Below are 23,559 nucleotides of genomic sequence, written 5' to 3' on the forward strand. Positions count from 1 at the left end.
TAAATAAAATCTCACATTTGGTAGATCTTAACAAGTAGTTATAGGTAAATTGTACAAACCACATGAACTAAAGTAAGAGTGTCTAGGCTGCACCGACCCTGCTCAGATGCTTTATGATTCACATGACTTGTTTCATTCTTAACCTTGTTGAATTCTCCTGGAAACTTTCCAAGTTCATTAAACAGGGAAGATATTATTCTCATTTTATAGATGAGAAAACTGAGGCCCAGAGAGAGTTGTCTGTTCAAAGCAGTATCTCTCCACCCTGTTGGTAAAGAGATTATCTCTACCAAATTCTATAGGTAGAATTATCTTCAGAGCTTCTAAAAAAATTACCTATGACCAAGCACCCAGACCAATTAAATCAGAATGGCTCAGCAGGGAACCCATGTCCTCTGATGCTCTTATATTTTTTCCAGGGTTGCTTTTATTTCCTCTTTAACAGAACCGAGTGAGCTTGCAGGAACTCCTTAGTGTGAGCTTAGGTGACCTTAGTGTGGAGGTAAATGCAGCAATATTGAAGTAACTGGCAGGAAGTATCCGCAGGGTGGAGGGAACTACAGGGGACTGTAGCCTTACTTCAGTCTGGCTGTGCCATGTCCCCAGGGTTCTCCCCGGTGCACAAGAACATGCCTGCTGTGGCCGGGGGCCTCTGCTGGGCACAGGAGCTGAGGCAACGTATCCAGGGTCCCTTTGGCAACTTCAAACGCATCACGCATCGGTGAGTATCTCATTCCTGAATGTCAGGTTTGTTCCTGCTGTGGTGCATTTTTTGAGTGTAGAAATGCAGCTCACTTGCCTAAGGCATGAAAACCATCTTTATTTCTTTCCATTTCCAACGATGGTCTAGGTACCTATAGCCAAAAAGTAAAAATAATCATACATTTGAATTGAGTTCCTGGTCCCTTGATATTGAGTGAGGCTTAACTGACCACAGTCTAGCAGGCTTTGCTCTGTGACATTCATTTCTAGAGGAAAATAAGGCAGGGATTTCAAGCTCTGTGGAGGTCTTGCACATCTCTCCCTTTCTGTGACTCAATGACTCTGCAGCTGAGGCTACTGAAGATGAAGCCAGTGCTTTCTAAACTGTAGTGTGAGTACCTTGTTGAACAGAACACCCTGGGGCACACCTGTTACCTGCTGAATATGAGCCTGGCCTGGACTGTGAATCTGCTTCTTCAGCAAGTTCCTGATGTGCTTCTGTTGGTAACCCGGATGCAAAACCGTGGGCCTGTTTTGTGGCTGAGTCTAGAAACTGAGATACTTAGAGGCCACTAGGAGGGAGTGAGAATAGCTAGTTGAGACATCATGCTTAGGATGCTCCCTAGGTACAGGAAGTCTTTCTCTGATCCCTCTTTCTAAAAGACCCGGCTGTGTTGAAAGCACTTGTCTTTGGCAAGCACAACAGAAGCAAAGGAACTAGAACTGGCTGTAGGGCATCACAGGCTTTTGGAAGTTAGGATGAACTGTGAGACCCTCAGGTAGCGAGAGTAAAGACCTTCTGCAACCGAGAGGCATAATAACTAGTGAGGCAGAGGGTATGGGAGAGTGGGATGGGGCCCTCAGGGGGCTGCCATCACTCCATTTGAGTATCACCATCTCGAAAAGCAGCCCCCATATTCTTCAGTGTTGGATAGAAGCTGACTTTCTTTCTTTCTTTTTTTTTTTTTTTTTTTTTTTTGGTACCAGGGATTGAATCCAATGGTGCTTAACCACTGAGCCACATCCCCAGCATTTTATTTTATTTTATTTTATTTTTTAATTTTTGAGACAGGGTCTCACTAAGTGGCTTAGGGCCTCCCTAAGTTCCTAAAGCTGGCTGCCTCAGCCTCCCAAGCTGCTGGGATTACAGGCATGCACCACCATGCCCAGCAAAACTGGAAATCTTTAGTGTTGAATATAGAACTTTAAAATGATTAAGGATTCTATTTCTCCCCAAACTCTGCACAGATCTAACAAAGCACGCCTGTGGGCGAGGTCTGCCCAGTGTGTGGCCATTTGGAGCATCTGCTCCAGTCTAGGCGAGCTCTTTATTCTGCAGATAAAGAAAACAGGCAGAAAGAAATGAGGTGACTCACCTAAGTTCTTAGAGACAGCCAAGGAGACGACTGAAAGATCCGTCTGGGTCTTCAGTGCTTCTAGCCCAGAGCTCTTCCCAGGGGTCTCTGGTTTGGCCAGGAGTAGAGCACAGCTAATCCTTCATGCTTTTCAGACATGTCCCTTAAAGTGGAGGGGAGTGAATGTGGTGGGGAGGGATGTTTGGGCTGCTTCCTGGAATATGGACAGCAAAGTTGTCATTGGTCTGTCTCTGAGAAAGCAAGCATGTATAGTTACTGACAAAGATGCTCTCAGAAATAGCAGCTGTGAGGCAGTAAGAGAAAAGAGATTGAGCAGAGGGAGAATGTGAACTGCTGTGTAGTTGCAAATAAGGCTTCAAAAGATCCTTCAGGGAGGACCAGTTCCTCAGAACGGTCTGGCTGTTGCACCCCTACATCAGCTAGTCCTTGGATGTGAGGTTTCCTGGGGAGGGCTTGACCTTGAACAAGGTGTCTATCTTTGGCAGAAGCTATTCTCCAATAGGAGGTAGTTGTGCATCCTCTGCAGCCAACACACCTGGCTATAGGAGTCTGGGGTTGGGGAAATTTAGGGAATGGTCAGACTGCCTGGTTCCAAGAGGGGCTGTGGGTGGCACACTATGGCAACCTCTACAAGTCTCATGAAAATTCCCATTTGCTTTAAAAATGAATTCAAACGTGTATTGTGCTCTGTAGTATTGACTTATTAGTTATTAAAAATGTTGTGGAGTTCTCACCCTGAAGGGAAGTGGTAGCTACTGGGAATCTTGCTATACTGATTCCTGTGGCTTCTCAGACCCATCAAGCCACTGCCAGATTCCACATGTTAGAAGCCTCATTTCTCTCTGCATCATTTTCTTTCAGATACAAAATTGACATCCAGGGATTGGGAGGCCTGCAGAGATCCTGCAGCTTGTAAAGTGAGAGCAAGATGTGAGCCGGTCCACCTGGCCTGGAGCACTTCTTCTTCTCCTTGCTGCTCATTCACCACAAAAGGGCATGAAATGACTGGGAGCCCAGTGCTCCTTCAGTGGGTGTGAGGGATCATATGAAGAAACCCAGTGATAGTTTAAAGAGCAAATGAATTTTAAAGAATCATTACAATAAGCTGCCTCACTTTGCTAGCAGCACAGAAAACAAAAAACCTAGACCTCCAAACAGTTACTGTGACAGTTTCAGGAAATTCAAGATACTTCATCCATCTTCCCAGGAGCTGGACTTTTGTTTCATGTTGCAGCAAGTGTCAAAAGCAGAGGGAGCAGTTATGGGTAACAGGGTGGCTTGTTAGACTCTGCTCACTCCTCTGTGGGCCTCAGTGTTTCTGCAGAGATCTTTGAGTGCGTGTGAGCACACATGTGCACATGCATGTATGTCTATGTGCACACACACATATATGTGCATTGTGTGTGCATGTATTTGAGTGATGAGAGGTGTGTAGGACCCTCATGTAAATATATTAAGAATTATCAGTGTTTCTGATCATGTGTCCTGGATGGATTTTAGAGAAGGGAAAATATCATTATATATTATATTATATATATTTTATTATATTGTTATACTATATATAATTATATATACTATATCATATATTGTATATTATATATAATTATACATATTAAATATATTATATATTAAATATATATTAAATATAAAACGATGTTTCATATATTATTATATATTATATATAATTGTATTGTATATATTATTATAATATTATATATAAAACATTGTTATTTACATATGTTTATATACACACAATGCTAAATTAATCGTTTCTTAAATATGGAAAACTATGGCATCTAGAATTTTTCTTTAATAGCTCAGTTTCCCTTTTATTCATAATTTTGAGGGACCCCATTTACCTCCTGCATGACTAACTCAGCTAGATGAGGGGTCTGGAGAGTTCTGGGCAGGAAAGGTCAAAACATGCATACCACCTGTGGGACCACCTGTGTTCTAGCAGGTACAGCTGCCCCCTAGTGGCCTGAGGAGGCTGTCGAAGAAGAATAAGAAGAATGTCAACTCATTTAGGGGTATTAGGGAATCAGCCCCCAAAGCCATACAGATTCTCCTTTGTGAGATGCAGAAATGCAGCTTGTTCCTGAGATAATTCCTTCACTGTCTTCTAATTGAGTTTCATTTTTTTTTTCTCCTGGGTGCCCACAGTTGCATGGAATCTGCTGAAGGGAAGAGAATAATACAAAAATATGAAGATATGCTCTCATTGCTGGAAAAGTAAGCAGCAGCTTTGGGGATCACATGGTTCTGCAAATTGCATACCCTCCCCCCACACAGGGCCTTTTGCTAGTTCTAATTTTGTACCGATTCCTTAGAAGCTCTGAAATGTCACTGTTTTATGTTATAGCTACAATGTATGTGAGTACAGTATTTCTGGGTTAATGCACAGGGTCTCTGGAGAATGCTGCTGTATTCTATACACAAATACTTTTCCCGTGTAGATTTCCTTGGAGTAGAAACCCTGCAGAGCTAGAAAGAGTGGGGTGCCACTCACGGCACTCCCAGGAGAGTCCTGGAATATCACAGCCACTGCTCACTAAGCGGAATGCGATAGTTCATGCTGCACAGAGAGCAAATAAACCCCAGAAATACTTCCTGCATCCTTCTTATGGAGAAAGCATAAATGAAACTTTTATAGAGGTTCATAGTTGATTTTGCTTTAAAAGCTGTCTTTGGCGGGTGCAACGGCTAGAAACACCCCCTGGTCTCATCTTCTGATTTGGGAAAGTAGGAAGATAGACATTATGATTCTGATCCTGATTTTTCTTAGCACTGTGTTACACAAATCAATTGGTGGCACCTCCACCTGCCAGGGACCCACACTCTACCCCTTTACCTCCAAAATAGCTTCAAGCATCTCCACTCCTCTTTGTTCCCACCTTCAGCATCTTCACAAGAGACTGAACTTCCCTGGACTGACGCAGCAGCTTACTAACAGTTCTCCCTGCCTCCAGATGAGTGCCCCTTAGTGCCCACACCGTTGCCCAATCCCATAATATCATCACATTGCCCCTCAGCCAGAGACCTTCCAGTAGTTCCCATCATTTCCTTAACCTGATGTGAAGAGAGCCCTCTATGATGTGGCCTCTGCCTTCCTCTCACCATATCCAGCCTCAGACTCGCAATCTATTCCTTGTCCCCAGCACACAGTCATGCCCCTACCCTTCAGCCGAGCATTGCTTTTATCAGGAATGTTCTCTCCCCCTTCATTGTGCCACCTCTGATCATTCCCTGATGTGCTCCTTTTCTCTCTGCAGTCCTCTGCCTGTGACATTAGATGCCTGATGCAATGCACGATTCTCCAGGGTTGTACTCACTATGTTATATTACAGCGATCTGTTTATCTGTGTTCTTCACGATTGGTCTCATTACCATTGTTTATTCCCCAAGCCCACGCCTAGTAGATGTTTGGTCAACATATAATGACGGAATGATGAATGTCCATGAGCTGCTCGAAGATTAGTGTGAAACCTAATGTTACCTGGACCTTCTTCCAACATGTACTGAGACTAATCATAACTTCCCGTATCCCCCTGAAAAGAGCATGTGGAATCTTTGTATGTTCTTCTGATTGAAGCTGAGTCACCATTCAAAATCACTAGTTTTATGCAGGAACTGACCCAGCGTAGCCTGATCAGTGATTAATATTTCTTCAGTTCGTGTTTTGGAGAATGTCCAAAAGCTGGGGAGCTGGGAGGGTGTGTAAGAGGTGGCTGTTGTCTCTGATGATTGCAGATATGAGACAAGACTGTATGAGGACTGGTGTCGTACAGTAGCAGAGAAGTCACAGTACAATCTTTCCAGACCACTTTTGCAACGTGACCCGGAGACGAAGCAGATCACTGTCAACTTTAACCCACAGGTCAGCTGAGAGGCAATAACTTCCTTTTGAGTTCCTGGAGAGTTTCATTTAACTCTACTAATGAAAGGCAAAAAGGTATAAAAATATGCAAAAGTTGCTCAAAAGAATAGAAACCCTGGATTTCTTGGAGGGGGGGATGAATCTTAGGGTTTAATAGTTTCTTAAGTCATCAATGTTCGTGTTTTTCTCTAGAGCTGATCAACATATTTGCTTTAATTTTACATAATAAGACACATGGACATGAGTCGCTTATGACATACTTTCTGAGAAATGCATTACTAGGCAAATTTGTCATTGTGCATCACAGGGTGTAGTAATACAAGCTAAGACAGCTATGACATCACTAAGCAATAGGACCTCTGTTGTATATGTGGTCTGAGACATCATCTGAGACATTGCTGACCGTTGACATTTCGTGGCTCATAAATGTATTGCAAAATATCACTGATGGTTTGGTACCAAACATTCAAACCCTACTTGGAATACTTTATAGCATGTGGAGGCCTCTGACTAAATGCTGAAGGCTTCACCAATTGTATTTTAAGACTTGGTTTCCACCTCAAAGAACCCACATAAAGGTGGGATCCAGAGTCTTAGCATGCAAAAATCTATCTTTATTAGATAACATATGATAAATTTCTAAAGAGTAACTTTAGGGGGAAAAAATGGGATTAATGGTTCACAGCTTGGGATAATTTTGTCCACTTGAAATCATTTTGGTTTGTTAGATTTGGAGGGGGTGTCAATGGCATCTAATGAGCTGACTCCAGGGATACCGCTAAACTTCCTATGATGCTCAGGATGGTGCCCCACAACCAAGAGTTACTTGTCCCCAAAGTGTCAATAGTGCTGAATTTGGGCATCTCTGATCTATATGGTTAGGAGCGTAGAAACTAGAAACCACAGAAAGCTTAATGCTGGAGAAAATAATAACCAGGACGTGCATTACTCGTGTACATATAGATATAGATGCAGCCCTGAGCTGAGCAGGCACCTACTTCTGCCTTGGTGGCACATTCCCTGGTAATGCACTTGATTTAGTCAGCTTTTTCACCACTGTGACCAAAAGAACTGACAAGGACCATTAGAGGAAGAAAAGTTTATACTGGGGGCTCACAATTTCAGAGATTTCAGTCTATAGATAGTCAGCTCCATTCCTCAGGGCTTGAGGTGAGGCAGAACATCATGGTTCAATAATGTGGCAGAGGAAAGCAGGTCAGGACATGGCCACCAAGAAGCACAGGTTGATGGGGGGAGTTCTGTCCTCACCGTGACAAAATATGAACCCCAAAGGCACACCCACCTCCTACCTGCCTACAGTTACCACCCAGTTAATCCCTAGCAGAAGATTAAAGTTAAAGCTTTATTTACACTGATTAGGTTAAAGCTTTCAAAATCCAATCATGTCACCTTTAAACTTTCTTGCATTTTCTCACGTATGAGCTTTTGGGAGATCCCTCATATCTAAACCATCACGGCACTATAGACAGAGCTGAAAACAGGCTGTATGAATTGCAGGTCTGGGGCCTTCGGATGTGTTTGTAAGCAATAGAAGGGAGAGGATGGAGAAAAGAAAGGAAAGGGGAAGAGGAAACAAATACCTAAACTACAATAGGAATTGAGAAGGGACAGCCAGCAGCGTAACAAACTAAAGAACTGTAGTCAACCTTGATATCCCACTAGGGTAGCCATAGCTTTGCTACTTTCTAAGAATGAGCAGTAATGCACTTACGTGATTAGAGATCTGCCCTTCTGGGTACAGACTGAGAATTGTCTAGGTTATTTTTTTTTAAATTTATGTAAAGTATATTTAAAATTTTATATGCCCAATTATTGGTTATTTAAATTACTTTCCAGTTTCATCAGTCTGTTGAATGTGGGATGCACATTTGTTTTTATTGAATGTAGGATGCACATTTGTTTTTACATGTTTATATCCCTAAAGTTGACAAGTGCTTATAGTTTAATAGTGGTAATTCTTTTTTCTTCAGTTGGACATAAACTAATAGTGAATTTTCTAATCCTTGACTTCTGACATTGGATAAAACTTTGTATAAATAGTGCTATAATAAGCATCTCTAGTTATTGTCATATACATTATTAATTATTTCTTTAGGATAAATGCCTAGAAGTAGAACTGCTATGCTATAGAATATTCATATTTTGTGACTTTTCATGTATATTATCCACCTGTTTTTCAGAAAGATGGTAGTCAGTTATTCTCCTTCCAACAAGATAGCTTCCTTTTCCTACAATAGTTTCCAGACTGTAGAACTATAAACAAAAACAAATCTCAATTTTTAAGATTTTAATTTATCTGATGACTAATAGTCTTATATTCATTGGCCACTTGCATTTTTTTTTCTATGAATCGTGTGTCCATTGGCCCAATTTCTGGTGGAAGTGCCCCCCCCCCTTCTTGTGAATTTGTTAGAAAAATTGGGAAATATTTTTTAAATATTAAGAAATCCTAAAAAAAAAAACTTCAAATAGTTTTTGCCAGTTGTCATTTTAGTCTGTGTCAGGCATTTTCTACAAATAAATTTTTGTGTTTCACTTTGTAGTTTTATGTTTGGAATGGTCTCTTCTACCTCAATATCATAGACTCACACTATTTTAATTTTTTTATTTCACATTTTTTTTTACACTTAAGTTTTTAATATCCATCTTGAGCTCATCTCAAAGTAAACCAGGAGGCTTGAGTTCATTTTCCCTCCAAATGGGTATGATTTGTCTTCATTCTTCCTAGGACTAGCTGGTCAAAAATAAAGAACCATAGGAAGAAGAACTAGGAGCCTGGATGTCTTTTTTTTTCTCTTTTTCTTTCTTTGCTTTTCTTTTTTTTTTTTTTTTTTTGTCTTTTTTGGTTTCAGGGATTGAACTCAGGGGTACTCGACCAATGAGCCACATCCCCAGCCCTATTTTGTATTTTATTTAGAGACAGAGTCTCACTGAGTTTCTTAGTGCCTTGCTATTGCTGAAGCTGGCTTTGAACTCATGATCTTCCTGATTCAGCTTCCTAAGCCACTGGGATTATAGGTGTGTGTGTCATGGTACCTGGCTGGGATGTCTTTCTATGAGGCAGAAGTGGGGAGAACTGTGACTTTGTGCCTGCTTTGTCACCTATACCTATACATCACCAGTCCTTATAGGTTCAGATAGAAACACACTGATAAAATAGACAAGGGCAAAGAAGGTGCCCAGAATCACACCATTTTCTGTCAAGGTCTTTCTCGATTTCTTTTAGACCATGTCTACTTGGCTTTTCATTTCTTCGGTTGTCTATAAACTCAGGGGCTCCACAGAAGTTCAGAGAGGCCTGGATGATTTGTGTTTCTTGACCTTTTAATATATTAAAACACAAAGAAATGCCAGCACAGGGTTACAGACATTGTGAAGTATTCCAAATGGTGCTGTTTAACAATTAAACTTGTATTAAGTGCTTCTCTCAGTCTCATCAGTGTCTCTCAGTGACTGATGATCTCCTCCTCTACATTTGAGGCTTTTTGCATGCATACGGGTGGCCTGACCAGCTGATCCTCCTCCTTCAGGCCAGCAGCCCTCAGTGGAACTGGCTTGGCCAGCAGCCAAGTGTCCCCACACTACCAAAGGCAGAGCTCTCCCCTGCTGTTCCTGGATTCCCTCTTCCTGGTCTTGTTTGTGATTTACATATCTGGGTAAATCTTGCTGCTTTCTGAGTCATCTACCTTCTGCCTAATACTTGATTTTCCTTCTCTGAGACTAGATTTAAGGAACTGACAGGAATTGAGGTTAAAACAAAAAAAAAGAGGCCCAGAAGGTCTTTGGGTCCCCAGGGATGTTCCAATCCTTGACGGATGTGACAGCTCTCTCACACTCAGGCAGTCCTGAACGATAACTACTGGTTTTGATTCTTTCCTCCAGCTGATTTCAGTGCTGAAGGAGATGAGCTATCTGGAGTCCAGAGAGACAAAGCACCTCCCCGAGACAGCAGCAGCCATGTTCTCCTCCAGGGAATTCTATCGGCAACTCGTGGCCAACTTGGAGTTGGTGGCAAATTGGTACAACAAGGTTATGACAACTCTGCTAGAGGTGGAATTTCCATTAGTGGAGAAGGAGCTGCAAACCATTGATCTCCAGCTGAAAGCTGCACAGGAGACTCTAAACTGGAAAACAGAAGGTAACGGCACCACCTGCAGTCTAAAAAGAAGCATTAGGATTCTGGGGTCTAATCACGTTAATAGAACCTCAAATCATTCCCTGGCAATCTGATTTGGTTAGGAAACCCAAGTCTGTCTAGCTGTGTAGAGAAGCAAAAAGGGTTGGTATTCCTCCTCTTTCTCCTCTTGGGATATGACTGGTCAATTTAAAAAGCTTCATTTACTTAAGATGCACCATGATCTCTAGCATATGCATGGCATTCCATAAATGAGCGCTCTTAACTATATTTGTCATCATTGTTGGGTTTTCTTAACTAGATTGCAAACATCTTAAAGAGGTCACTGTGCATTTACTTCTTTACTGTCCCCCAGTTCAATTCAGTAAATTTTCATTTGATTGGTTAACACATTCAGGGGACTATGTGCAGGGAGATATGACATGAGCCATATGGGACCGTTCTCTACCCTCAAAGAGCTCATCTGTAGTGAAGACAAAAGGCATATGTACAACTCAAATCAAACAAACCTGTCCACCTGTCCATGATTAAAAAAAAAAAAAAACAACAACACCATCCTAGGGTTAAAAATAACAAGTCACAGGGGAAGGAGATTAATTCAAATAAGAGTCCTCAGAAAAGTTGAAATTTGAAAATTCTGGAATATTAAACAATTTAGGACTTTATTCAATATATAAGAGGGAATGACATTTTCAACCTTGAATGCATTAAAAGTACTAAAAAAATGGATTAATCCAAATAAAGCCATCATGTTTCACTGATACTAATTGTAAAATTACATTTCTGGGCAAATGTACCAGCTGGGAGTGTGGTAGGCGTCACTTCTGTTTGCCTTCCTCTGTAGTCAGGATTATGGTAAGAACTGGTTTGTTAATACAATTTGGAAGAAAAATATTCTGATGATAATGAAGTAACCCGGACAGAAAATTCTCACAAAACCTGCAAGCATTAAATCCTTATCTCTCATAATGAGTAGCCCTTCACTGTAAGGTGCTCCGTTTAATTCTATTTCTTTTGGGGAGCAGGCATTTGGGATTATGTCATTCAAATCACCAGCAGTATTCATGATCTTGAACAAAGAATTCAGAAAACAAAAGACAACGTGGAAGAGATTCAAAGCATCATGAAAACGTGGGTGGCTCCAATATTTAAGAGAAAAGATGGGAAAAAGGAATGCCTTCTGTCTCTGGATGATCAGCGCGATCGCGTGGAAAAATATTACAGTCTCATCAAAGAATCTGGCATTAAGATTCACGCCCTCGTTCAGGTAATAACCCGCCTCTCAGACCCACGTCCTGAGACTAGAGGGAAAGCACCAAGATACATGTGTGAATGCAAAACAAGTGCTCTGGAAATTAGAATGATCAGTAGAGACTGTGTCTTCTGCAGTCAAGAATAAAAGTTCATACTGAGAGCAAAATAAGGGAAGCTAATAGGGACAATGAAGAGTCACATCCTGATGTCAGTGTGTCAAAATTAACACCACGTTAGTGATGATACCACTTAGTCGTCACATGACTTCAGTCTCACACCCAACCCCAAGGGTATAAAAGGAGATGCCAAGGGCAGAATCCTGAATTATCTGCTGCACCAACCACCCTTGTTCCCAACTCACCCCTGCAACCTGGTGTGGTCCTCCGGCAACATTCTTATAATTAGCTCTATAGAGCCCTGAGGCATGAAAGGGTACCAGGCATCCTTAACTGTATTCAAAAAGAGGAAAAACTGCTGAGTATAGCATTCCCTGCAATAAGGCTTGTCCCTGCATTGTGACCAAGGCGACTTCATGTCCCATCATCAAAAACTAAAGCTTCATTGTAAACAATGGGAAAGGATAATGTGACCAGCTCCATTTCTACTGAAGTAGCCATAAGACCGTGTCTACAGGTTACAGATGCCCAAAGTCAGGAATGAATCTGCAGTTATTATGTATGGCTTATCTGTGGTTTGAAGCACAGTAAGATTGGCCGGCCTTAAGCACTAATGATGATTGGAGTTAGGTGATGAAAATCATTACCTAAATTTTGCCTTTAAAATCCTCAACTTGAATTATATTTAACCCCTCTGCCTCCATAGTCAGCAATTCAGTATCTAGTTTTGAACCTATGCATCCACTTTTCATTCATTTTTCTTCCTTCCCTCTATCGGTCCATCCATCCATCCATCCATCCACACATACATCCTCTGTGTTTCCAAAAATGTCAGTTATGTGCTGATTGGCTCAATGTACATATATTCCAGTATATGTGTGTGTGTGTGTGTGTGTGTGTCACACACACATACACACATATTCCTGTCTGAAGTGTCTATTTACATTACATCTTTTACACATTTTAATAATGTTTTAGTTCGAGGAATCCTTTATGGCTACATATCTTTTGTCAGATATGTATATTGTGAATATGTTCTCCAAATTTGTCCCTTCTGCATTTTTTTACTGGTGTATTCTGATGAGAAATAATTTCAAATTTTGACGTAATCTAATTTACCCTCTTCCCTCCCTCATCCTTTAAGTCCTAAGAAAACTGCCTATCCCAAGTTTGCCACAATGTTCTTCTAGATTTTCTTTTAGAAGCTTTATAGTTTTAGCTTTTACATTTAATATTATGATCTGTCATGAGTTAATATTTATTTTTGAGGTGACATGGGAATTGAGTTTGTTGTTTTGCATATGAATAGCCAATTTTGTTAGACAATTTTTTGAAAACACTTTTCCCTATTGAATTTTTGGAATCTTTGTTGAAAACCAATTAACTACTTAAAATACCCATACACATTTTGTGTGTGTGTGTGTGTTGTCAGTTGGTATATAAAATACCAATATAAAATTGTTTACTAACAATACCACTCTTTCTTGATTATTATAATATTATTGAGAAGTGTTAAAACCAGGTACAATATGTCCTCCAACTTAGTTTTTCTTTTTCAATGGTTTTATCTTCTAGGTTCTTTGCATATGCACATAAATTTTAAATTCAGCTTGCCAATTTCTAGAAAAAAAATTGTTTTTTATTGGAATTGTATCAAATCTGTAAATTAATAACAATCCATGAACCTGGCATGTCTCTTCACTAAGGTCTCTCTAATTGTTTTCTGCAATGCTCTATAGTTTCTTCAACATTTTCTATTAAATTTATCACTAAGTGTTTTCTATTTTGGAGTGCTACTGTAAATGGAATCATTTGTTGATTTTTGTTTTCCAACTACTATTAGCCAGTATATAAAAGCATAATTGATTTTTTCATGTTGATAATGTGTTTATGACCATTCTAAATTTATTAAATGCAGTAGCTTTGCTATAGATTTCCTATGATTATCTGTGTAAATAGCCATGTCACTTGCAAATGGAAACAAGTTTCCTTCTTTTTTTTCTAAGCTTTATGTAATTTACTTCTTTTTATTGCCTTATTGCTCTGGCTATGATCTCCAGTACTATGCTGAAGTGGTGAGAGTGAACATTTAGATATTCTTCCCTCATTTTCAATAATCTGGAGAAGCATTTAATAATTCTCCATTAAGTATAAAAATTTGCTGTAAGGTTTTTGTGGCTATTCATTATCAGAATCAGGAAGTTCACTGTCTGTTCTTGCTTGGCTCAAAGGTTATGTCATGATTAGATGGTGAATTTTATTGATGATCTTTCTGCACCTTCCAAGGTGGTTGCATAATTTCCCCCTTTATTCTCTTGATGGGTGTATTGAGTTTTTAAATGTTAGATCGACCTTGCATTTCTTAAATAAACCCAGTTGGACATGTTTTGTTATCCTTTACATATTTTATGAAATTTGACTTGTTAATTTTCAAGAATTTTTGTTCTTATGTTTTTGAATGGTATTGATATTGATTGTTCTTTTGATGTTTTATCTAGTTTTGGTGTCAAGATGATAGTAGCCTTATAAAATGCATAATATTTCCTTGGTTATTTTCTGAAAATTTTATAGAAGGCTGATCTTATCTTTGCCTTATGTTTGATAGAATTCACCAGAGAATACTTCTGGACATGGAGTTGGCTTCTGGGGGAAGTATTTGATGATGATTTTTTGGGGAGGTGGTAGATAAAAGATAGTTTTGATAGATTTTTGCATATCACCCTTTTTCAGTTTTTCAAGTTGTTTTTCTCAGCAAATTTGTTTATTTTATCTATGTTATCAATTTTGGGGCAAAAATTATTCATAATTATTTCTTATTATCATTATGTGATTATAGTTTCTACAGGAATGATTTCTCTGTTTTTTTCTTGAATTTTATCAATCTTTTCAAAGAACCAAATCTTGTCTTTATTAGCTTTCTCTACTGGTCTTTATATTTTCTAATTCACCTATTTCTATTTTTTGTAATTACATTCTAATTTTAGAATAAATTCCTTATCTTTTTTCTTGCCTCTTAGGGTACAAACTTAGGTTATTGATATTCAGCCTTTCTTTCTTTCTTTCTACTGTAGGAATTTGATGATATTAATTTCCTTTTTTGGGGGGGTGTCTTACTTGTAGAAGTGTGTTGTTTAATTTCCTCATTTTCAAGCTCTCTCCAGCTCTATTAGTGAGATAGATATCTAATTTCATTATGGAGAATATGTTCCATGAGATTTTAGTTTTTTTGGAATTGAGACTTGTTGCACAACCTCGAATATGGTCTATCTTTATGAATATTTCTTGGGCACTTTACAATAATGTGTATTCTTCTGTTGTTGGGTATAGTGTTTTATAAACATAAGCTCAAATCAATCTTTATTGTTATGATATTACTAGAGGTGGAGTGTTATAATCTCCACCTATGGTTGTGGATCTATCTACTTAATTCTTTAGTTCTATCAAAATTTTTATCACATGTTTAAAACTCTGCTACTAGGTGCAAACACATTTGTTTCTGTTATAACTTCCTAATAAATTGACCATACCATCATGAAGTTCCCTTTTAATTTCTAATGATATTCCCTGGTCTTACAGTCTATTTTTTTCTGATCATAGTGTCACCTTTTGTTCCTAATTTCATTATTTATATTTTTTGCAGTACTCATCTTTCCCACTATTTTATATTCAAACTATTTGTTTTTTTGTGCTAAAATTTCTTCTCCTTAGAGTCAGTGCATAGTAAAAAACTTACTTTTTAGTCCAACAACTCTTACTTTTTCAGTTCAATGATAAGCATGTTAATTGAAATGTTTAGACTATTTACATTCAAATGCAAATATTGGTATATTAGAATTTAGTTCTACCATTTTGCTACTTGTTTTCTATTTGCACCATTTATATTTTGTTCCTCTGTTGTTCTGTGCCCACCTTCTTGTTGGCTAGATGTATACCTTTTAGTATTCTATTTTAATTTCTTCATTAGCATTGCAATTGTGCATTGTGGCATTGCATTTCTAGTGATTTTTCTAGGTTCCTATATGCATCTTAAAGTTTTCCCAATCTGCTTAGAGTTTTGCTATAAAATTTAGAAAGTTTGCAACAGTATAGTTCAATTTAACCCTTCAGCCCATCTTTTGCACTACTATTGCATGACATATCTGATATATATTTATAGATGTTAAATATGGCAGTATATTTAATATATACGTTAAATCCCACAGTTCAGCCTTATAATTTTGCATTAAAAATATTTTTAGTGTTTTTCATTTACCCACATCCTTGCCATTTGCAGGCTTGATTTTCCTTTCTAGAGATTTGAATTGTCTTCTGGAGTTATTTCTCTTCTTCCTGAAGAAATTTTCTCAGTATTTCTTGAAGTTAGGGTCTGTTGATGGCCCATACTCTCAGTGTTCATATAAAAATGTCCTTATTTTACCTTTGTTTTTGAAAGATAGTTTCATTGGATATATAATTCTGTGTGGTTTTGTTTTCCTTTCACAAGTTATTCATTGTCCTCAACCCCCCAGTGTTTCTCATAAGAAGCCAGCCAGAATTTGTTTCTTTGTTCCTCTGTAGGTGATGTATTACTTTTTCTCAGGATGCTTTTAATAGATTCCCATCTCTGATTTTTTTTTCATTTTGGCTATGATGTACATAAGTGGGTTTTCGTTGTACTCATCTTGCATGGAATTTGTAAGCTTTTCATAAAATTTGGGGAGTCTTTTGCTTGTTTGTTTTTACAAACAAGATGTTCTTGGCTGCTAGTTTTAAAAATCTACATTATTTCCTGAGTCTTTTTTTAATGAAACAAATTTGTTTTTCTCTCACATAAAATAAGTCTAACCAGTGAGAATTTCAAGGTTGTTATGTCAGCTACAAATTCAACAACCTACCCAGATGATTTTTTAAGTGACTATTTTCTCCTTGGATTAAATGTTCTCTCTCTCTCTCTCTCTCTCTCTCTCTCTCTCTCTCTCTCTCTCTCTCTCTCTCTCTCTCTCTCTCTCTTGCATATCTAGCAATTTTTTATTAGGTGCTAGGCATGTTGGATGCAATTCGAGAATCCAAATGTAATTTCCTTTAAAGAAATTAACTTTCTGATAAATCTCCTTGATCCTGATGAGGTTCACTTTTAAGCTTTTTGAGCAAAGGTCTACAGAGCACCTACTCTAGAATAGCACAGCTCTGATCCTAAATCACAGAGTCTCGACTTGAGTTCCTCAGTTATCTGAAAGGTTTTTCATCATTCCTAATAGGACTCTAACATCGTTCAGCACTTTATGTCCTATATAATTTTCCTTCACATTAGGGCCTCCTGTAACAGTTTTCAGCCAGATCTTGCAATCTTGCCCTAAACATGTACAGCTTCTACTGGGTCAAAGACTCAAGAGCACCCAGCCACCTCAATAACTCTAGCTCCAGTTTCTGTCTTCTCTATCAAGACAGATGTTCCAGTTGAGATCCACTGTCCTACATCATGGCTTGGAAAGTGCTTTCAGGTAGAAAGCCACATGGCTGTGAAGTTCATCTTGAATATTTTCCTTCTCTCAAGGACTGCATCCCTGTAGTGAGTGACCAATACAAAGTACCCCAAACAAGTATTTCTTGTATCATGTCCAGTTCTATAGTTGTTTGTGGCAGAAGGACAAATACAATCTCATTCTTACACCTTGGCCAAGACTAGAAACCTATTTATGCCAACTTCACAGAAAATTCCAACACATTTGCTCCTTAGCCTAGTAAAGATTTGCAGTAATAAGTCAAGGTGAAAGGTATGTATAGCTATATTAACAGCTCAGTAATAAGAAGGCAGAACAATCATATAAGACCGTCATAAATTCTGAAAGTTATTTCAAGTAGAAGCACACATACACATCTTAACACTTACAAGCAACTGCATCGTCCTCTGCTATGATTTGCATAGTGATAGACTTTAAATCATTAAGAAAATATTAAATCTACTCAGGAAGGAAAGGTGTTGATAATACATCTTAAAAACTTTAGAATTGTGTCACTTAAAAGCAGGATCATAAGATTGTTTAAATCCAGGGGGATTTATAACATGGCAGTGTTTTCTGCAGGGGTAGGCATGAGTCATCCAGGAAAGTTACTTCTGTAACTTAGGTACTGCCTCCTCCAAAGATATAAGATAATTGGAGAGATGCTATAAAAAGTCTTAATAATGAAAATGATGAAAAGTAAATGGAATGTCTGTACTTGTCACTGCTTAGCATTTAAACTCCCTCTCCTTAATGTCCAAGTCTTGTTACCATGGTGATGTTGGGCATCCTCCAGATCAGGAGCTGCATAGGTGAAAGAGATGGAGAGAGAGAGAGAGAGAGAGAGAGAGAGAGAGAGAGAGAGAGAGAGAGAGAGAGAGAGAGAGAGAGAGAGAAGCAGGAAGGAAGGCATTTTTATGTTATATATTTTTATGTGTGTGTGTGTATGTGTGTGTGTATGATGAAGGCTTTTAGATAATATCAGAACTCAACTACAAAACATTGGAGCTCATTGTTAAAGATTATCCAGGAAGGCCTTTCCTTCTTTGAACCTCAAATTTCTTTGAACTTTGAACCTAGAGCCCTCTACCCTTTGACCTCCTTCCTCTGCCTACCCTACCTCTCTCTGCTCTGATGTTCCTTCACAGATCATCAGCCATCTCTACAAAGTACACACTTCGCATCTATCAGAATTCCTTCTGAGAAGGTGGCCTTTCTCAGGAACAGGAGGAGACCCATATTTCCTTCATGGAATGAATTTTGCATCCCTTTCAATCAATGGTCACACCCATGAGACAAGAATGAATTCCATAGACATGCAATAGCCAATTCTTCATAGAAAGACTTTTTTTTTTCCTTCAGGTGTTGTTTTCATTCCTATGAATGACGATTATGTCAGATATTTCATGCTATTAAACATGGTTTATATCTTTTTTTTTTTGTAGGAAAACCTGGGTCTCTTTTCAGCAGACCCAGCCTCCAATACCTGGGAGACTTATGTTAACTATCTTGATGATATGTTGCTGGATGGATTCTTTCTTCCCATTGAGTGCTCCCTCAAGTACCTTCTGGAAAACACAGGTACTTATTGGCTAATCAATGTGGGTTATTATTGGGAAGAGAGGATCAGTAGCATTTGTTGAATTAAAGTGAGGCACCATTGAGTGTTCTGTGACTTTCCTCAGATGCCGTGGATGTTTTGTGAATGGTACACAATAAACTAGCCAAGTTATTGAGTTTCTAAATGGTTCAAAGACATAAGCTTTCTGATTTTTTAAAGACCAGGTGACAAAACAGTCTCTAAGATGGTGAAGCCCATCACAAAAGCAAAAACATAAAAGTTCATTCAATCGAAGTCCATCTCCCCTATAAGAGCCGTGGGTGAGAACCTTGAAGCAGCATGAAGCAGAGTTAGCAATGAGGGCTTCCTTTACCCTTGACTCATGTGGTGATGGAAGAGGGCATTCTGTGCCTTCCGGCTTCAAGTTACTTTGTCTCTGTTGCTTTTTGAGGTTGTGGCAGTCAGGTTAAGTGGAAGAAATAGAAGGTTTTCTAGATGGAAAAAAAAAAGTTCGACAAGAAGCAGGAGGGAGGTAACTTTGAGAAGGAAAAAGGAATGCTAAGAATGTCATCAGCTTTCTTTGAAGCTATAAAAAAAATAGGTAAGAACTTCACATTTAAGGTTGATAAACTGGGGTAAGGTGCACAGAATCAAAAATCCAGTAAGGGCTAACCTTGGCTTAGGGAATGCTGAGAAAGTGCAAAAGAGTTCAGGACTAAAAGTTGAATTACACCTTCACATTCTGGAAGGTTCTGAGTTGCCTTGCAAGAGTCATACTGAAGGATAAGTCAGAACATCAAGGCAGAAAGAGTATTTTGAAGCCAGAAGGTGAAAGTAAGAGATGTCAAGTCCAACCCAAAGATAGAAATCAAATGCAGAGTTAAAATCAGTAGGCCAACATGTGTACACAATATCCAGCCCATAAGAGGGCACATGCAGACACCCAGGTTGAGAATACAGGGAGGAGAAATGCCCAGCATTGAGTGTAATAGAAAGGGCTCTTGGACTTTGGGTAGGTAAAGAGGCTGAGATATATGCATGATCTTGGTCTATATGATGCAGGGGTGCTCCAAATCAAGGATATCTGTCAGTGGGGGGGATCCAGCATAGTCAGCCAGGTGGAAGATCATCTTCTAAAGAAGGAGCAAGTAACTAATGGGGCATAGGATACCTGGCACCAAGACAGGTGAACTGGTCCTAAGGCCCCTGCACTGGGAGTACTAAAGTAGTACTTACCTTAGTAAACTGGTCAAACTTTCTCTGAGATTAGAGGTTCAGGGAGCCTCCTCACTCAATCCTTCCTGCACCTAGGGAGACGCCCCACGTGGTACAGGCAGTACATGGTATCGTCCTGACTCTACTCTTGCCCAGTGGTACCTGGATCTCCTGACCTGGGCTGTCTGACATGCCACTTGTCTTCTTAAGGGAAAGACAGAGTGGGAACAAGGGGATGGAGAGAAGAGCTGGCAGCCTTCCTCCAAGATTGCCAGTGTTACCCTCCTCCATGAAAATTGGAAGGCGAAACACCTTTGCTTCACCACATAGGGCCTTCAGATTCTTTGAGTGGGAAGGCACTGGGTTTTGTGGCTGCCTGAGCAGAGATAATACAGATAAAATTTAAAATGTATTGATTACCAAAGGAGGAATGAAGCAGCCTAAAGAGAGGAGCTCTTCCTTTTCAGGTCCAGCGTACCATTTTAGCTTCTTGAATGTGGTCAAGCCCATACCATTTCCATAGCCTGGGTTGGCCTGCCTGTCATTCTCCAAGTGTAAATCCTGAATAAATAGGGTAAATGCTATACACTCCATTAAGGAAGGTTCTTCCTCTTCTTTCCTTCTAAAACAACTTATTCATACCAAGAGTGTGGATCCAGGACAGTCTGCCTCTTCCGATTACATTTGCATTATATCCAATCTAGGGATTAGCTTCTCCTGTCAGCACTGAGACAAGTCTCTGAGTCAAAATGCTCTTTAAAGTCTCCTAGATCCTGCAATTTTATCTATTAATTTGTTAACATATAATATGAATAGTAATACATAATATACCATGAGAACATATGTACATTGCACATCCCATTTGGAAAATCTGAAATCCAAAATGCTCTGAAATCCTAAATTCTTGAGTGCCCAGAGTTTTGGATTTTAGTGATTATTTTTTTTTCTTTTGGTTTGCGGATGCTCAGTCAGTAAAGTCTATGCAAATATTCCAAACTGAAAAAAAAATCCAAAATCTGAAACATTTCTAATTCTAAGAATTTCAAATAAGAGACGCTAAACTAGCATAAAGGTAATTCACAGTCTTTTATTCAAACTATTTTATATTAGTATTATTATCATGTTTTCTGGATAAACCTGTATTCCCTTAAGTTAAATATGGGTTTGATGGGACTCTCCTGAATCTCATAGCAGAAATTCATCATTTGTTCCTCCAATTTTGAAGGTAAATTCTATAGATATTTGATCAGAGTGAATCACTAAGCTGTGGTAAGAACACCTCTATCAATAATGGGGCTTAAACAACAAAGAAGTCTAACCTCTAAGTAGTGGTCCAAGGGGGTTGTTACAGTTTTTCCAATAGGTTCCTCCCATCCTGTACTTCCACCATTCTCTGGGGCCTTGTCCTCATTCTCTGATTGAGCCAGATCACAGACACATCCAAGTCTATGGGAGAGGAAAAAAGAATGCATAGAAAAAGCTCACATACTGTCTCTGGATGTTCTCAGTCCAAAGGTGACCTTGTTGCTTGTCCCCAGATTCTACTGGTGAGGAAATCACATTGTCACCCCCACTGCAAGTAGAGCTGAGAAATTTGGTCTCATTCTCTATCTCTAGGGAATAAGAAGACAATGGATTTCAGTGTGTTGTCTCTCCACCCACAGTATCCAACCCATAACAGCCTTCTAAATGTTTCTACAATCAAAAACATATATGAAAATAAATGGTTATTGATAAAAGCGTAAGCATTTATCTTTGACTTGGAATGTGGTGTTCCATCTTGTATTATGATGTAAATTTAGCAAGGCAAGTTGGCCTAGCAAGTAATCGGGAATTTGTGAATTATTTATACTGTTTTTAAAATTTTTATCACTCTGGGACTATAGAATTAAAATAAGTTCTGTGTTTTTAGAAAAGGAGCTGGAAGGGCAGGATGGTAACTTCTCTTTGTTCTTCAAGCCTTGTGCAACCATCCACAAGCATACCCCATTCAGCTAGTGACTGTCAGTGAAGAAATGGGCTGTTTCAAAGAGCTGGCTTTGAAAAATCAAGCTCTTCTCAAAGAGAGGCCCCAGTAACCCCAAGCGGTACCTGAAAATGTGGAAGGGGACTGGCTTGGCTTGGTCAATCAATGGATTGACCAATGAGGAAAGAGACAGAAAAAGTCCTGCAATGCCCAAGAGAGCCCTGCACAAAAATTGTTTTTTTTCCAAAGTGTTATAGGTTCCCCCTGTTGAGAAACACTGCAAGTCTTTCCCCCCTCACCTCTTCTGGAAAATTTTATATTTCCCATTTTTCTATACTCTAAAGAAATGCTTTGTGTGTTTGAAATCGTTATTCTGCTTTGACATCTCATCCATTCATCATTGCTTTGTTGGTTTGTGTCTTTTGTTTTTCAGAATGTAAGGCAGGACTCACCCCAATATTTGAAGTACAACTCAGCCTCGCTGTCCCAGACTTAGTTTTCTATCCATCGCTGGAGTCTGGAGTGAAGGGGGGCTTCTATGACATGGTTGAGGGTCTTGTCAACAGCATTTTTGGGATGTCAACCTTGGTGCCACGGCTTTCCCCACAATCTGGCTCTCCTCACTATCAGGTACTGTGTCTGCACCCCTCTGCCCTCCACCACATCTGGAGCTTCCTGCCAAGCACGGATATAACCCCTGCCTGCTATTGTCTCACCTCCCCAGGATGATCTGGAGGACATGGCAGATTTGGCAAGCCTGCGGAGCACACTCATGGAGAGGGTCCAGAGCATGATGACCCTCTGCTGTGGCTATCGAAACACCTTTGTCCAGTATTCCTATCTCTACGTGGAGGACCGGAAGGAGATTCTGGGTCAGTTTCTGTTGTATGGGCATGTCCTTTCACCTGAGGAGATGGAAGCCCATGCAGAAGACGGCATCCCCGAGAACCCACCCCTCCTCCAACAGTTCAAGGTGCAAATTGACTCCTATGAAAAGCTCTATGCAGAGGTGTGCAGACTGGAGCCCGTCAAGGTGTTTGACAGCTGGATGAAAATTGATGTGCGACCTTTTAAGGCATCTCTGCTGAATATAATTAAGAGGTGGAGCCTCATGTTCAAACAACACCTTGTTGACTATGTCACTAACAGGTAACACAGCATTCCAGGTTGCCCGTAGCACCATGCTCGTAACTGTCTTTGTATTTCCCACCCCCCCATGGATTCACTGGTTAGATTAACAATTAAAACAGATGGTTAGAGGCTCCAGTCTTTTGGACACCATGGTAACTTCAGTCCTGTGCTTTCCTTTGCTCACCCGCTAAGGCCTCTGTTTCATTTTCCACTGGTGCCCCGTGGGGGAATGGCACCCGGTAAGTGGTAAATAATGTTTAGAGACAATAATCACAGATTCAGCCTCCCTTCACAACTCTGACTGTGAAATCTCTTTAAGCCTGGGAAGCAGAGGGGGTCTAATGGGCCTCTTAGATTTTATTTCTACCAATTACTTGTTGCCTCGGGTGATCCAACATGGAAGTCACTAGAACCCTATGTTCCTCCATGCCGGTCTGTGCCTTTCTAGCTACCACAGAGTGAGTCTGAGATTCTGTCTGTCCCACCACAGACCTAGACCACCTGGTTCAGCACTGTGCTCTCTAATCCAGAGACTCATCATCTGGATGAATAGTCAAGATGGTCAGCAGTCCACTGATGACTTCACCTTGTCCCCAGAGAACTGTCACAGTCAGAATTTCTACCCCTATCTCCACCCTGACTCCTGGGGGTCAGGCACAGCCCCTCGTTCAGCAGTCACCCTCCAGATGACATGTTAAGGAAGACAAATGTCCCCTCTTGTTGGT

General features: G+C 39.7%; 1 protein-coding gene across 2 annotated transcripts in view; it reads left to right on the forward strand.

Moving 5' to 3' along the window:
- Dnah9 (dynein axonemal heavy chain 9) overlaps window positions 1–23,559 on the forward strand; it is a 331,866-nt gene that overhangs the window by 38,253 nt on the left and 270,054 nt on the right. For both annotated transcript variants that reach the window (XM_040269453.2, XM_005332884.4), the window contains exons 10-17: window positions 607–721; window positions 4,242–4,310; window positions 5,829–5,955; window positions 9,859–10,114; window positions 11,137–11,378; window positions 18,407–18,542; window positions 22,137–22,333; window positions 22,428–22,852. In XM_040269453.2, coding sequence (XP_040125387.2) covers window positions 607–721; window positions 4,242–4,310; window positions 5,829–5,955; window positions 9,859–10,114; window positions 11,137–11,378; window positions 18,407–18,542; window positions 22,137–22,333; window positions 22,428–22,852 — 1,567 coding nt within the window. The remainder of the gene's footprint in view (window positions 1–606; window positions 722–4,241; window positions 4,311–5,828; window positions 5,956–9,858; window positions 10,115–11,136; window positions 11,379–18,406; window positions 18,543–22,136; window positions 22,334–22,427; window positions 22,853–23,559) is intronic.

This window comes from Ictidomys tridecemlineatus, chromosome 3, assembly GCF_052094955.1.
Source record: "Ictidomys tridecemlineatus isolate mIctTri1 chromosome 3, mIctTri1.hap1, whole genome shotgun sequence".
Taxonomy (NCBI): Eukaryota; Metazoa; Chordata; class Mammalia; order Rodentia; family Sciuridae; genus Ictidomys; species Ictidomys tridecemlineatus.